Source organism: Sesamum indicum, linkage group LG4 (assembly GCF_026168435.1).
Source record: "Sesamum indicum cultivar Baizhima isolate 11 linkage group LG4, ASM2616843v1, whole genome shotgun sequence".
Lineage (NCBI taxonomy): Eukaryota > Viridiplantae > Streptophyta > Magnoliopsida > Lamiales > Pedaliaceae > Sesamum > Sesamum indicum.
Genome location: NC_142660.1, coordinates 13,949,259 through 13,963,423, shown reverse-complemented (window position 1 = coordinate 13,963,423; position 14,165 = coordinate 13,949,259). Strand labels below are relative to the sequence as shown.

The following is a 14,165-nucleotide window of genomic DNA, read 5'->3' as shown; positions in this document are numbered from 1 at the left end:
TATTTGAAGAAAATATTGACATAATAATTATAATAGGGGACAGAGGTGTTAATTCAGAAATTGAAGGTTCTTTAATTTAACAAATTGATACATACATTAACACTATTCTTTATAAATTTACACATGCATTCCTAATATTTGAAATTACACTAACACTAATGACATCCATTTTATTTTATATTTGGTCCCTTTAGTTGTAAATATAAGTTGAATTAAATTCGACTAAATATATCGAAATTATATATAACTAATACATTATAATTATAATAAAAAAATAAGTTGAGTATAACTTATTAATTATGTAAAAAGTATAACAATATTTATAATGTAATTTACTTACCTAATACGATTAAAACTGAATTGAGTAAAAGGGTTATATTATTATTATTACTATTATTATTATCGAAAAAAATCATGTGCCCTGCACGCAGGTACTTTTTTTAATTTGAATTTTTTGTTCCCATAGATCAATTCTGCCAACATGAAATCAAATATTTTTTAATTCTGTATTTTTTGTATTTTGATGTTTTAGTCATTTATCTTTTTAAGATAGAAATATATCCTCTAACTTGAATTTTCCGCCATTTTGATCCATTAAATTGATCAAGGGAAACAACGTCCCAAATGACAGCACCTGTTGGGCACATATGTTTTTCGCGACAATGTTTACAAACTCTAACAGCTAAAGAATCAAAATTGTAAAAAAAATTAAAAAAAATATAAAGCCTATTTGCTATGATAGAACAACAAAAATAAAGAAAAAGTGGGACGAAAATTGCATTTAATCCTCATTCTAAATAAGGCTAGAAAAAAATCAAGATGCCTAAAAGGACTTAAGGTCAAGTTACGAAATTACCGTATTGACCTTGTAGGTTCAAACAGCATTAGGGGTATATCAATCAATAACCAATCTGCTGAGGGGACCAACTAGCCACTCATAATTCTCTCTCTTCTCTGCGTGTGTAGTGCAGTGTGTGTAGTGCGTGCAATTTCCATTGCCATGTAAAGAGATTTTGAACTCAATCTCTCCCCATTGTTTCCTTCCTTCACAAGTATGATGAATCAGAGCGAAACCACAGCAGTTAGTTATATATAGTGATCCTTGATAGAATTTTTATCGATTTTCAAGAAATCATCAAGTTCATCTTTTCAGGGTTTTCTGTCCTTTGCGGGAAAGGTAGAGATCTTTTGCTCTTGATTATGAATTAATATTCATGATTTCATCCTTTTTTTCTAACTATATATGAGTTCTTTGTCAAAAATTTGAAGGAAAGAAATAGGTTATTTTGGGATGGAACTTTATGTATACTCGTAGTATTATATTTCATGTACGTGTGTATACATGCATATGAGTTCTCTATATATAGAAGTTAGGGTTTAATGAGTTGTGTGTTTGTATTTTTTATCCAAAAATCTTATCGTTTTTCTGCTTTTTGGGGTTAAAAGTGGATTCTTGACTACTGCGGTTTTCCATTCTGTGATTGAACTTTTTTTTTTTTCTTGTGAAATGAAGTTTCATCTGCAAATATTTCTGGATTCCCTTCATCTTGTTCTTTATTTTGACGATCGTATTCTTGAAAGTTGAAAATCATTTTTTCTTCTTCTTTTTTCCTGTTTGATTATGAGCTGGTTTTTATTTTTCTGTGATCTGATTCAAAACTCTAAACCGAAAAAATAGCTTCAAAGTTTCAGAATTTTCAGAACTTCGCAGCCCCTTTTCCTTTTGATCTGTTGTAGTGATCATGCATGGAGTGTGGTACTGTTCTTAGGGCGCATAATAAATACTCAGGTTAATTGTCTGCTTTGATTTCTATAAGAGTGCTGCAACCTTTCTGTTTTTCAGCCGCAATATTAACTTCTTACTATACATGGAAATCCTCATTTTCAGGCATTTTTCCGCTTTTCTCGATAACCCTAATTACACCTCCCACTTTTTTCTCCTCTTTTTTGATTCATCTTTTCCCAAAACCCATTTTCCTAATTCTGCTCTGCAACAACTCATATTTTGATCAATGGTTTGATGGTGTATGTTGACAGATTATGGTGATGGAAACCTACTACAGAAAACGCTCCAAGAAAGCCCATCAACCCACCATGGTTGTGCTCTCTCTCTCTCTCTAACCTGTCGATTCTCACGCATGGTTTTTGCATCAGAAACCCTATCTGTATCTGTTATTTTTGTCTCAGACAGTCACACAATCTCTCACGCGCTCTTACTCGACATGTATAACTACTCTATATATAAAGATAGCTACAGACAAATTATCAAATTCTTGAACTTTCTCACGGTTTTACGCCGCGCGGTGATAAACGCGTTTTGTTTGTTTGCACTGTGTGTACTGTGTGTCCCTGCTGTCACTAAGATACAAAAAAAACAAATCTTTGAATTCATCATGATGCTTGCGAACCGCATGAGTGGAAGTATATATATACACAAATCAATCATTTTCATGCATATAGCCTTAGGAAAAAGCACTTGAAAATTTTTGAACCCCTTATACCCATATTTTCACCAAAAATGCGTGCATAGATATGTATTCTGTGACACACACATGCACATAATATTGATGCTATATGTACACATCATACATATATATCTCTGCAAAAATATATGCTTAATCAGTTAGTGTTTTGAGTATAGTACACAATCAAGACAAAAGGGTACTAATCTTTTGCTGCAGGAAATGGATCAGTGCTACCAAAAAGAGGCGGAGCAAGGCAGCATCACAGCCTCAGAGTCTCCATTTTTAGGCCGACTGCATCACGTACCACCGCCACCTTCATCCGACCACTGCAATCTCCTGCTTAAAGGTACCAGTGCGTGTATTTTTCACGTATTCTTCTACTTTATACTTGCTATTTGTGAAAACAAGTTTCAAGAAATCTTAGAACAAAGTTTACGGTGATTTGTGTATGAAAAGAATGTGCGTCGAAACCCATTTCTCTTTTCCGTATGCAGAACCAGCGGAAGATGGAGGTGAATCCAAGATGCGGATCCATATCAAAACAGGTTATCTTTACGAGATTGATCACGTTCATTTACCCCAGGGAACCCCAGTTCAACTCAGGTCCATCCGAGTTGCTATGGTAAGAAATTTTACCTAATATTAAGATCCTTGAAATATTTGTTCGCGTCCTGTTTCTGGGTTTTTGTTTTTCGAACTTTTATATAAATGAGTTTTTTGGGATTTAGGTCTGCGAGAAGACGGAGATGAATGTCGCAGTGAGGTTCCCAAGCATGGAGTCATTAAGAGCATTTTTCAACTACAGCAAAAGAGAAACGCACCCGGCTTTGGATGAGAAGTTTGTGGTGGAAGCGGTGGTGGCGGAGAAAGTGCTAGTGAGACTAATCCCGGCGGAGGTTTTCTCCGAGCAGAAGAGTTTAGAAGCGTTCTGGTTGATTAGTTCTTCAGCTGCTGATTCATATAATGAAAATGCTGGAGTTACTGCATATAAGAAGGGGACTTGTTTGTCTGAGCTAAAAGGCAATGGGATGGTTAGATGGGGGATTAGAAGGCAAGTGAAATATCTGGGTAGGCATAGGGAGATTCATGATGGTAATGATGTTATTGCACAAAACTCTTCTTCAAGTTTTGTGAATGGAGTTGGGGAATCCCAGATGGAATTAGGGGTTACTTGTGATGAGAGAGAATCTGTACAACAAGAGAAAACTGGAGATTCTGATGATGGAGGGATTAATGCTGTTAATGGTGATGGTGGAGAGAGGGATGAGGAGGAGGAGGAGGAGGAAGAAGAAGAAGAAGAAGAGGAGGAAGAAGAAGAGAACGGAGAAGATGATGAAAACGAGGAAGAGGATGATGAAGAAGAAGAGAAGATTAAGACTAACAAGAATCTGAAAAGAAAGAGGTACTCGTTTAGAAACATTCGTGTGAAGAAACCAAAGAAACAAAAGCTTGAAATCAGAAAACAAAAACAAAAGCAAAAGCAGAAGAAGAATGAGATCAAGAAAAGCAAGGGTAGAATCAGATCCAAGGAAGCATTTGTTCTAAGAGATCCAAAGGATCGCTGGTCTGCTGAAAGGTATATACATGTAATACGACAAATGTTTTGTAATTATACACCAGTGTATTTTACGGCATTTGGCATATTTATTTTGTTTTAGCTAAGTGTACTGAGTAAATTGAGAAACATATGAAGGTACAAGCTTGCCGAGCAAAATCTGTTAGGAGTAATGAAGGCAAAAGGGGCAACAGCCGAGAAACCGATTCTGAGGCCTCAACTGAGAGCAGAAGCAAGGAAGAGGATAGGTGATACTGGGCTACTTGATCATCTCCTAAAGCACATGGCCGGTAAGCTTGCACCGGGAGGTGAAGAGAGGTTTCGAAGGCGGCACAACCCTGATGGAGCAATGGAGTATTGGTTGGAGAGTGCTGATCTTGTTAACATCAGAAGGGATGCTGGTGTTGCTGACCCTTACTGGGTGCCACCACCTGGTTGGAAACCTGGTGATTCCCCAACTCAGGACCCTATATGTGCTAGAGAGTTGAAGCTTTTGAAGGATGATATTTCTAAGATAAAAAGGTCACACAACATACTATAAACTCTGTGGACTCATTTAAGTATAGTTGGAGATGCCTTTAGATTCCAACATTAATTTGTTTCTTGAACAGAGATTTGGAGTTGATGGTAACAAAGATGAAGTTAGAAGAAGAAGTTGGAAAGTTGAGGAGGTAACATATATAAATATATATATATATATATATTAATTAGTTGAAGTAATGCACGTAGCCTTTTCTTGGCTAAGGAGTTGGTAGTTTTAATGTTGAATGGATTTGCAGGGAACTTGAGGAAATTTCATCTAAAAGGATGCAAGATGAAAATCAAGCAAGCAAGATAGCTTCAAGTCGTTCTGACATCAGTCAGAAGCTGGATGATCAGTTTGCCACTTCATTGTCCTCCTCCAGACTTGATATTGACTCACCTGTTTTAATGGTAGTTAATTTATGTATCTTTCAGTTTCAATATTATATTTAAATTATTGGATCCGGCCTGCATGTAGTCATGGTTGTCATGTTTCTTTCCAGGAAAAGTGCAAGGAACAATTGATGACCATCTCTGATTTTGTGAGAGAAATAGAGGTATAATAAATACACAGGCACAGCCATATATTTATATTGCTTCCAGCCATTATTGTGTCAAAAGATACAATATATGCAAGTCAAAATTTTCGAAATAAATGAACTTGCTTTCAAATTATGTGAGTTGAGCATCATTGATCAATCCGATCTTAATTATATCATTGGACTTGATATATTAAAACATGGATATACATGGATGTGGAAAACTTTCGAACAGGAAAGAATTGGAAAGGTAGCACCAAATGTGGAAGAAAGAGCGAGAAAGGACTCCGCATTAATGGTGCCAACAGAGACGCATATAAAAGAGAAAAAACCAATGGCAAGAGAGCCAAAGAGCAAACAGCAGGAAGTACAAGCATTAATAGCCGCAGGGGAAGAAACATCAGAATTAGACAAAGATCAGAACAAGGGAGGAAGTGTAGCAGCAGCAGCAGCAGAAACAGAAAAGAGCGCGGGAGGATCAGTAGCAGCAGCAGCTGAGGAAAAAGCAGCAAAGATACAAAGGCTGAAGAGTGGGTTCAGAATCTGCAAACCCCAGGGGACTTTCCTTTGGCCAAACATGGTCAAAGACAATAACAACAACATTAACTCTAGTTGCAGCAAAATAATGTCCCCTCAGGTTGTTGTCCAGGTTGAGGTTCCAACCCCACCTTCAGTTTCATCCTCCACCGCTTCAGCTCCACCTCAACTGCCTTACACCCACTCACCATCCGTTGTCAAGCCCTTGGCTGAAAAACGTGCTGTCACTGTAACAGTCTCCACTGTTTCTAAAGTCCCAAATCATGAGGATGGCGCCAAGAATTACTCCACCACTACTACTGCTTCAATCAACCTAAATGATGCCCCATCCAATCCTAATGTCATGCCACTGGTCAGTTATTGGTACTAGCTAAATTAAATGTTTCCTAGTGTATGACTTGAATCACTAGATGGGCCCTTTGAATTATGACCAATCTCTTCTTTTTCCTTGTGGGAGTTTTCTTAAATCATTTTTGTGCATTGTGGATGCAGCTATCAGCCTATGGAGCAAGAAACGTGATGGGCTACGACGAAAAGGGATATAATGCATGTTGCTCCTCCTCAGCTACCAGCTTGCCTTCTCAGGTGGGGAACTGGTTGGCGCTGAATACTCTCAAGTCCGCCTCTGATGACACTGGCAATATGCATGGTTGAACTTCATCATCATATTGTGAAACATAAAATATCTTGCTAGCTTTTTGTTCTTTTTCGCGATGTGACTACTTGGTTTCTTGCGAGGATAGGCCATCAGGCCTTGAAACTTCTGCCTCTAGTGAATCTAATCAATGTTATCTTCTCTTGATCTACCTGTGTCCTGTGCGGTGACTTGGGAAATGTCGTGCCCGTGACAAATTTTGATCCTACAGAGAAGGAACCTCGACCTTCTTATGCTCATCTGTCTTCAGGTTTTTGTTATAATTGTTTGGTCCCTTTTCTTTTTCTGTTTTCAAGATCAGTTTTCTGAAAATGGACTAACGTCAACTATATATATACAACCCACAGTTCTTCAAAATCCCAACAGTAGAATCTCAGAATCCCAGCAAAAAGTTGATGAGAAGCTTAGACCTAGATATTTTTGTGGCCCAGAAAACCAGTTGAATTATGAGGAGCCTGTGTTTATTAGTAAGTAGGCAGTTGATTGAATAGAGTGATTTTTACATACTTTGCAGTAAAGAGATCGCAAAAATGCTCATATGAGACTATCCGCCTCAAATGTCTATTTTACTATCTGGTCAGAAATGAGCTCTGAGATGCTATATCAGAACAACTACACTCAGAAGTTCGGTGTACTTTAATCTACTTGAAGAAAAGGAGCCAAAATAAGTAAAAGAACAGAGAAAGCTAAAGCTTGGGGAAGCAAATTGTGCTAAGCGCTTCAATCTCCTGAAAATTGACACACTGTGCCAGCGCGTCTGTGAGCTTCCGCAAATCATCCGTTGTGTGTGCTGCAGTCAGAGTTATCCTTAACCTGCAAGAAGCCGAAGATCAAACCCCATGAAATATTATATATATACTTGAATCTATATATCTATGTCAAACAGCATAACTATATCATGGAACATGCAGATCCAGTCAAACAAGCTCCCATGGAAAAGAGCACAAAGTACAATTACGAAAAAGGAATTAGCATCAAATTTCAACATGGCATATGAGTTCGACAAACCTGCAGGACTTTGGTGGTACTGTTGGAGGTCTGATTGCAGTTATGTGAAAACCTAATTTCAAAAGATGCCTGATTTACAAAGATGAAAATGTCAGGAACATTGACATAAAGCCAACAATATAAACACGCACACACAAGGAGAGGGGGGTGACCTGCTAGCTTGCAGGGCCTTGTGTTCACTCCCCACAATAATTGAAATAATGTGACTTTCGGCAGGAATTCCTGTCAAAGCACGGAACTCTTGGACCCGATTCCAGATAACACTCCTACGCCATGCCTCTTCCTTTGCCACAACAACAGCAGCTGCATGATAATGAGTAACCAAATGTAAGTGAAACAGTCGGTGAAGCATGTTTATAGAAAGATCCACTATTGATCTGTTCGTTTTTGTACTCGTTCAAGTTTTAACCACAATGAATCAATATGTAGAATATGTAGTCTGTTTATTTTGAAGAATACTTATAGTTTGGCATAATCTAATGTTTGCATTGTAAGTAAAAATGGGCAGCTGATTCCTCTAGCTTGTAGTGAAGAGACACATTTCTCCTAGTTAATTAGAAACAGAATGTCAATCTATTGATGATGGGCCTTCTTCATCTCACCATTAATAGAAGCACTGTATGTATAAACCAAGCAACATACAAAAAGACGAACCATGAGAAGCAGCAGCAATGGGCACTGGTGTGGAAGTTGAAAATATGAAAGACCGACCCCGGGATTGGATTAGCAGCTTCCATTTCTTGCTGCCATCCATATGATGAAAGACATAAATATCGTTGGTATTCAGTCATTTAGTGAAATAGTTATTGCACTAGCCATAATTCACCACAAACTATTTATTTCATATGGAGCATGGAATCAGGATCCGGGGTTGATTTCTTCATGTAGAAAGAAAGATAAGGTTCTGCCACATTATTTCAGATAGCCTAATGAGCTAAGTTTATTGCTATCCAACAGTTGGGACAGCAATTCTGGACAATTTAAGCAAATTGAAAATTTGAAACTGCGTTACAAGCAAGAAAACATATGCAATCTAAAATAGTGGGAATATTCAAGTCCAAACAAGAAAACATCTCAATGAGCCTTTAAACTGATGAACATTTCAGAAGACTCATTACCTGCATCCTATGAATCCACCGTGGCAACCTGCTGCTTTACTCAGAGTGCCTACGCAAATGTCAACATCAGTTTCACAGTTGAACATTTCGGCAGCACCTCCACCCCTTTTTCCACAAACAAATGTTGCATGAGCCTAGATATTTGGAAGGAAGTGAAAAAGGTTTAGTTAATATGTCGTACATTCTCTTAAAACCAAAAGGTACAAAAATAGTTGGAAAATACTTCATGTAAAAAACTGAGCAAAAATTAACAGATGATCATTAGGTCAAAGAAGTTAGAGGTGACTCAAGTATTACTTTGTCACCGGTGTGTTCCTTGATGGAGTTGTGCGTTTAAGTGAGAACAAGTAGATTTCACATCAGCAGCTAGAGTTACTACCCAAGATGCAATTCATTTTACAAACATCTTTTTGTAGTTTCTTGAATTGAAAATTAAGAAACTTACATCATCAATTACAAACAGAAACCCATGCTTCTTACGGAGTTTTGCAAGCTCAGCCATGGGTGCGAAGTCTCCATCCATGCTAAACAGGCTGCAAAATGAACAAAATTAATTACCCCAAGTTTTATAATGTTTGAAAATAGAGAATAGGATGACAAGTATCTCTATATCAAAAAAAGAATAGCTTGTGCATATAAAGAAACATTTTTCCCATTTTACTTTTTCAAAATTTGGTGAGCATAAATTTGACATGTAAACCATAGGGAAAAAATAGAAATCTTTCGATTTGGGTATTCAATCATCTGGAGGAAAGATCTATCAATTGTTTGCAACCAGTCTCAACTCAAAAGAGTTCATGCACAAAGAGAATAGTAGAAGAACATTCTGCACATTCTGATGAGTCACACAATAACATGCATACCCAAGAAGGTATAAAATTATTCCACTTTGTCTAGTCTCTTCACGATTTACACATTCTCTCCATTTCACGTCTGCTAAAGCCAATAATAGTCATAAACGTTGATTTATATTTCTAAGCTACAATATGAAGACTGGATTTCAAAGCAAATGATGTAATGCATCGAAATCTCATACTGCTATAAAGATCTTTTCATGATAAAGAATTATATTTCCTCAAAGAATTAAAGAAAAACATCAGTTTCAGACCACACTTCTAAAAAGCACAAAATTTTCTTATTCACAAGGTGTTACACAGTGTTAATCTTTTACAAGCAAGAAACAAAGACTACAAAGCATAAACATGGTGCACTGCTTTTGCCGTTAATGGTGAGGTGCAGGGTCAAGATTTGCATGGAAGTAGCAGAGGACTTAAAATGGCTGAATGCACTCTAGAAGATGCTGCATCCAAGGTTCAAAGGTCTAGGAGAACCTATTTTAAAGTTTAACTCCAATTATGTATTTTTAAAAATTAATACCTCCGGAGTTCAGCATTATAAAACAATATAAACATTGAACAAACAATTAAAGCATGCACAATAAACAGAACTTTTTTCATATTCATTACTGCAGAAAAATGACTAACCTATCAGTTACAACGACTCTTTTCTTCATTGGACAATTTGACCTGTTGTTAGTCCAAAAATCAATGAATGATTCACATTATCTTACAGAAAGAAGAAAATTTTGGCAGACAAATAAGAAAAATGAATAAAAACCTACAGCAATTCATCGAGATGGCACATATCACAGTGCCTATAGACAAATGCCATAGCACCTCCTTGTTTCTCAGCAAGGCGAATACCATCAATTATTGATGCATGGTTCAGCGCATCAGAAAATATAGCAACTCTATCATCATATGAAGGTTTGCCGCCAGCTAAGAGCAAACCAATATTTCCAACCGCTGTCAAAAAGGCCATGTTGGCTGAAAAGCCTGTCGGACAAAGAAGGCAATCCTAATACTTAATGTTAGAACAAACAGAGGAATTGGTTTTATGAGAATAACATCATGGCGCCCACACAAAAGATACCAATGATTAAGTAGATTCAAACAATAAAAAGAAAATAAAACAATGATTTTAACCGCCTTGATGATTTAAAACTGTTTATTACTTGATCAACTTTAGATAAGAACCTACTGAATACAATTATGAAAATGGCATAATTGTGCTATCCTGCGTAGATTATGGTATTAGAAGTGATACCTCTTTTCCTTTTAAGTCGGCTAATGATGACTCCAGTAACCTATGGTAACTAGTGTACCCACATATCAAAGCAGAACCTCTTGGACCCATTCCATGTTCCTGAGCTGCCTGCATAATCAGCAAACTTATATAAATACCAACAGCTAAGCACCCATAACATGCTAAGTTCAGTAAAAATCATAGAAATTCAACAGCCCATTGAACATGCCTTGCTAGCTGCACTCCTGATCATTGGATGCGAACTCAGTCCCATGTAATCATTTCCAGAGAAAACAATCAATTTCCTAAGCTTTCCATCAGTTAGCTCTACGCGGTCATCATCTCTTACATTCTCATAAATGGCATCATTGTCATCCCCTATAAATTGAAAACAACAAATGAATGAAAAAAAAAAATAAAGATAATTTGAATTCATGTACTCAAAATTGGTGAACTATTCATAGAGGACATGGAATGAGCAGAACAAGGAGAGGAAAAGATGTTCAATTGATCGAAAATCAACAGTCTTTCAATATCTCATCTAAGAACTTCCACTCAAACATTCTTTAATTTCATAAAGCTGAAGTCCCCCCAACCCACCCACCCACCCCCCCCAAAAAAAAAAAAACAGTGTCCAATATCAACTAATCCCAACACACGCACATGCAAAGATTGGTATGCCTGAAAAACAAAAGATCGTCAAGAGCCCAAAAACAAAAAAGACCAAAATTTTCCACCAATTCAAAGAACAAGAGAAAAGATTTGTAGCCAAAGAAAAGAAACAGAAAACAAAATTAGAACTATACCCGAACTGGGGACATCGTGCAGCCATTTTTGGAATGTGGATTCAGAAATGTTCACTTCAACAGAAGCTCTGTCCCACTCACATGGACCATCAAAAACCTGAAATTCTTGATTGGGATTCGACGAACAATTTTCAACGAAGGTGGGTTGATGGGCAACTCCATTGGGGAGATGAATGGGCCTAAGGGAACGCAAGACTTTGAGGGATTCAAGCTTCGACAGAGCTTCTTCCACCCAGTTGTCCCACAGGGAGCAGCCAACCACCTCCATTTTTTTCACACACTCGAAAAATGAGGAGAAGGGTTCTGCAGATAGATGTAGGTAAGTTTTATGAATGGTGCATGTGAGGCAGCGACAGTGAGTGAGGTGAGAGTAGTTCGCCAACACTGTACCCTCTTCGCAGTTGTTGCCTTGTTGGTCCACTCCTCTGCTACCATGTAAATGTGTGGCTAATGCCAGAACGCTTTTCTTCCTTCCAGGATACTTAGTATTCATTTTGTGGGCCAACGTCAAGAAAGCCCAATTTCCAATTATCTATGTCAAAAGAAAATGATTTTGAGGCATTAATACTTGGGTAAAATACACTTTCATTCTTGAATTATTCGTTATGTAATATTTATTTTTCTAAATTAATAAATATAATATTTATTTTTTTAGTTGGACAAAAGCATCTCTTATACCTTAAAATTTTATATTATTTTTAATATATTGTAGTATTTTGTACATTAAATTATTTTTGAATTAATTTTTTTAAATAAGTGAAAGTTTTAAATTAAAAATAGAGTATATATTAATACATATATATAGTAGACAGACAACAAATATCATATAACTAACAACTCACAGATGCTTCTTAAAAGAAATTGACGATTATATATATGCTTAATCAAAAGCTAAATTTTTTAGGAAAAAAATGAATATATATTTTATCACATTTTTTAAAAAAAATATGTCCAAAAAATCGATATATAATTACTCATTTTTATCTAAAAGAATAAGTAGTTAATAACTTAATTTATTATCAAATCAATAAAAAAAATTCATGATTTTTTTTTGTGTATTTATTGTATTCCTTCATTACTTAGTTTTAAGTTTGTAAAAAAAAACAAAATTCAAACTATTTAACTCAGTAATTATATTTTATTTTATTATAATAAAAGATTTTTTTTTTCAATTGAGAATTTTTTAACTAAACTTAAAATGCAAGATTGCTAAAAAAACAAATTCTTTGAACTAAATATATATATATATATATATATAATATAAGGACAATATTATCTAAAAATTTAATTGTAGGGGATAAGTGTTACCTTTGTTTATTTAGAATAATAAATGTTACATGACAAATAGTTCAAAGAGGCAAAGTGTATTTTGCCCTTAATACTTTCAAATGATAATTTGACAAATTATTTATTAAAATTAGGTAAATTACAGCTATCTCCCATGAAGGTTGGTACAATTACAAATATCTCTTTATTGTTTGAAAAATTATGATACCCTCATCAAACAACGAGAAAATATTTAAAGTTATACCAATCAAAAAAATTTATTGTAATTTATCCCCAAATTCTCTTTTAATTTAATCACGTTATTGTCAAGTAATCCATATTAAAGTGGTGGATAATTTCTTCACCTATAAAAAAAACCCATCATTCTTCTTGTTGATACATACTATCTTGCATACAATTATCCTACAAAAGAAGAGTTATAATAGTGAAAGGTGTTCTTATTGGTCGAGACTTGGACTCTACAACTTGTTTCGAGTAAGTTAGATTCATACAAACATTGTTGAGTTATTGTATTTCAAATAAACAAATCAAGAGCAATGTATTAAACCGAACTGACTAACCAGTCCAGACAGAAATTCAAACTCATAATCAATTTAAATTTTCACAATAATACGGGTGATATTAAACCCAACTGCTCAAGACCGGTCAAAATCGCTTTTTTTTTTGGGGGGGGGGGGGGGGTTTAAAGAAATAGACTAAAAAAGGAGACTCAATAGTGAAATTTGTTTTAGCTTCTTTAAGAATTTCATTTTCCAAATTTTCTCCAAGATTTTCCAAAAATTCATCACTTTTGAAATAATTTTTAAATTCAAAATTACTACAATTGTGGGGAATAAGTTATAATATTTATTTTTAAATTATGCATTTGTTCTATTGAATTAATTACATATTTTTTTTAAGGTTGCTTTTTTTTTTTCTATTTTCTTTAGTTTAATCAATTTATATGTAATATATTGATGTATTAAGTGTATAATATGGTCCAAATTAATTATTTTTTCAATTCGATTCAACAGGTCAGGTCAGTGACCCAATGATCAGATAATTTATTTGGTTCAATCTCCGATTCACTTTTCAAAATATTGATAATAAATAATACAGCTAGATTAGTGGGAATATTTTGTTGCACTGGCTTGAATATCTTTAAAGAGGATGAGATTCCCGCAACTCAATTTAGAGATATTTTGTATATTTTTTTCAACTTTAATTATTATTTCTACAATAAATTGTGTTAAAAATTCATTAAAGATATTAAATTAGAGATAATTTGAAAAAAAAAAACTAATTTGATATTAAATTTAAAAGCCGAACATAAAATTTGTTCTCTTTCCGGAAAGGAAAACCAAAAAGAAAAAGAAAGGGCTCAAATGAAATTTAGACAAAATTGTAAACTTAGTCCAATATGATAGGGTTATTTCAGAAATAGTCCCTGACTTTATGAATTTTTCAAAGTAGTCCCAAGTTTGGTTAAATTCTGTAAGATGGGGACCATTTGATTACAAAATTGGTCATCCTCATTCCTTGCCTTTAAAACATAATGCAAATTTTCGAGTGAGCCAATTTCTCCGTTAGTTGTTCACAAAAGATGGAA

At 35.2% G+C, this 14,165-nt stretch overlaps 2 protein-coding genes across 2 annotated transcripts; one reads left to right on the top strand and one right to left on the bottom strand.

Moving 5' to 3' along the window:
* Window positions 1-3,210: 3,210 nt before the first annotated feature.
* On the top strand, window positions 3,211-6,580 carry LOC110011905 (protein DYAD). The gene is made up of 6 exons (XM_088879325.1): window positions 3,211-4,041; window positions 4,159-4,542; window positions 4,800-4,953; window positions 5,046-5,099; window positions 5,317-5,970; window positions 6,111-6,580. The coding sequence occupies exons 1-6, from the start codon at window positions 3,212-3,214 to the stop codon at window positions 6,270-6,272; spliced, it is 2,238 nt and encodes a 745-aa protein (XP_088735451.1). The 5' UTR covers window position 3,211; the 3' UTR covers window positions 6,273-6,580.
* A 132-nt stretch (window positions 6,581-6,712) lies between these two features.
* Window positions 6,713-11,708, bottom strand: BIOF (biotin F). The gene is made up of 11 exons (XM_088879326.1): window positions 11,291-11,708; window positions 10,710-10,862; window positions 10,506-10,609; window positions 10,021-10,256; window positions 9,884-9,925; window positions 8,845-8,932; window positions 8,400-8,533; window positions 7,936-8,024; window positions 7,434-7,584; window positions 7,282-7,350; window positions 6,713-7,086 (listed from the first exon to the last, which is right to left on the bottom strand). The coding sequence occupies exons 1-11, from the start codon at window positions 11,556-11,558 to the stop codon at window positions 6,960-6,962; spliced, it is 1,461 nt and encodes a 486-aa protein (XP_088735452.1). The 5' UTR covers window positions 11,559-11,708; the 3' UTR covers window positions 6,713-6,959.
* Window positions 11,709-14,165: the final 2,457 nt, after the last annotated feature.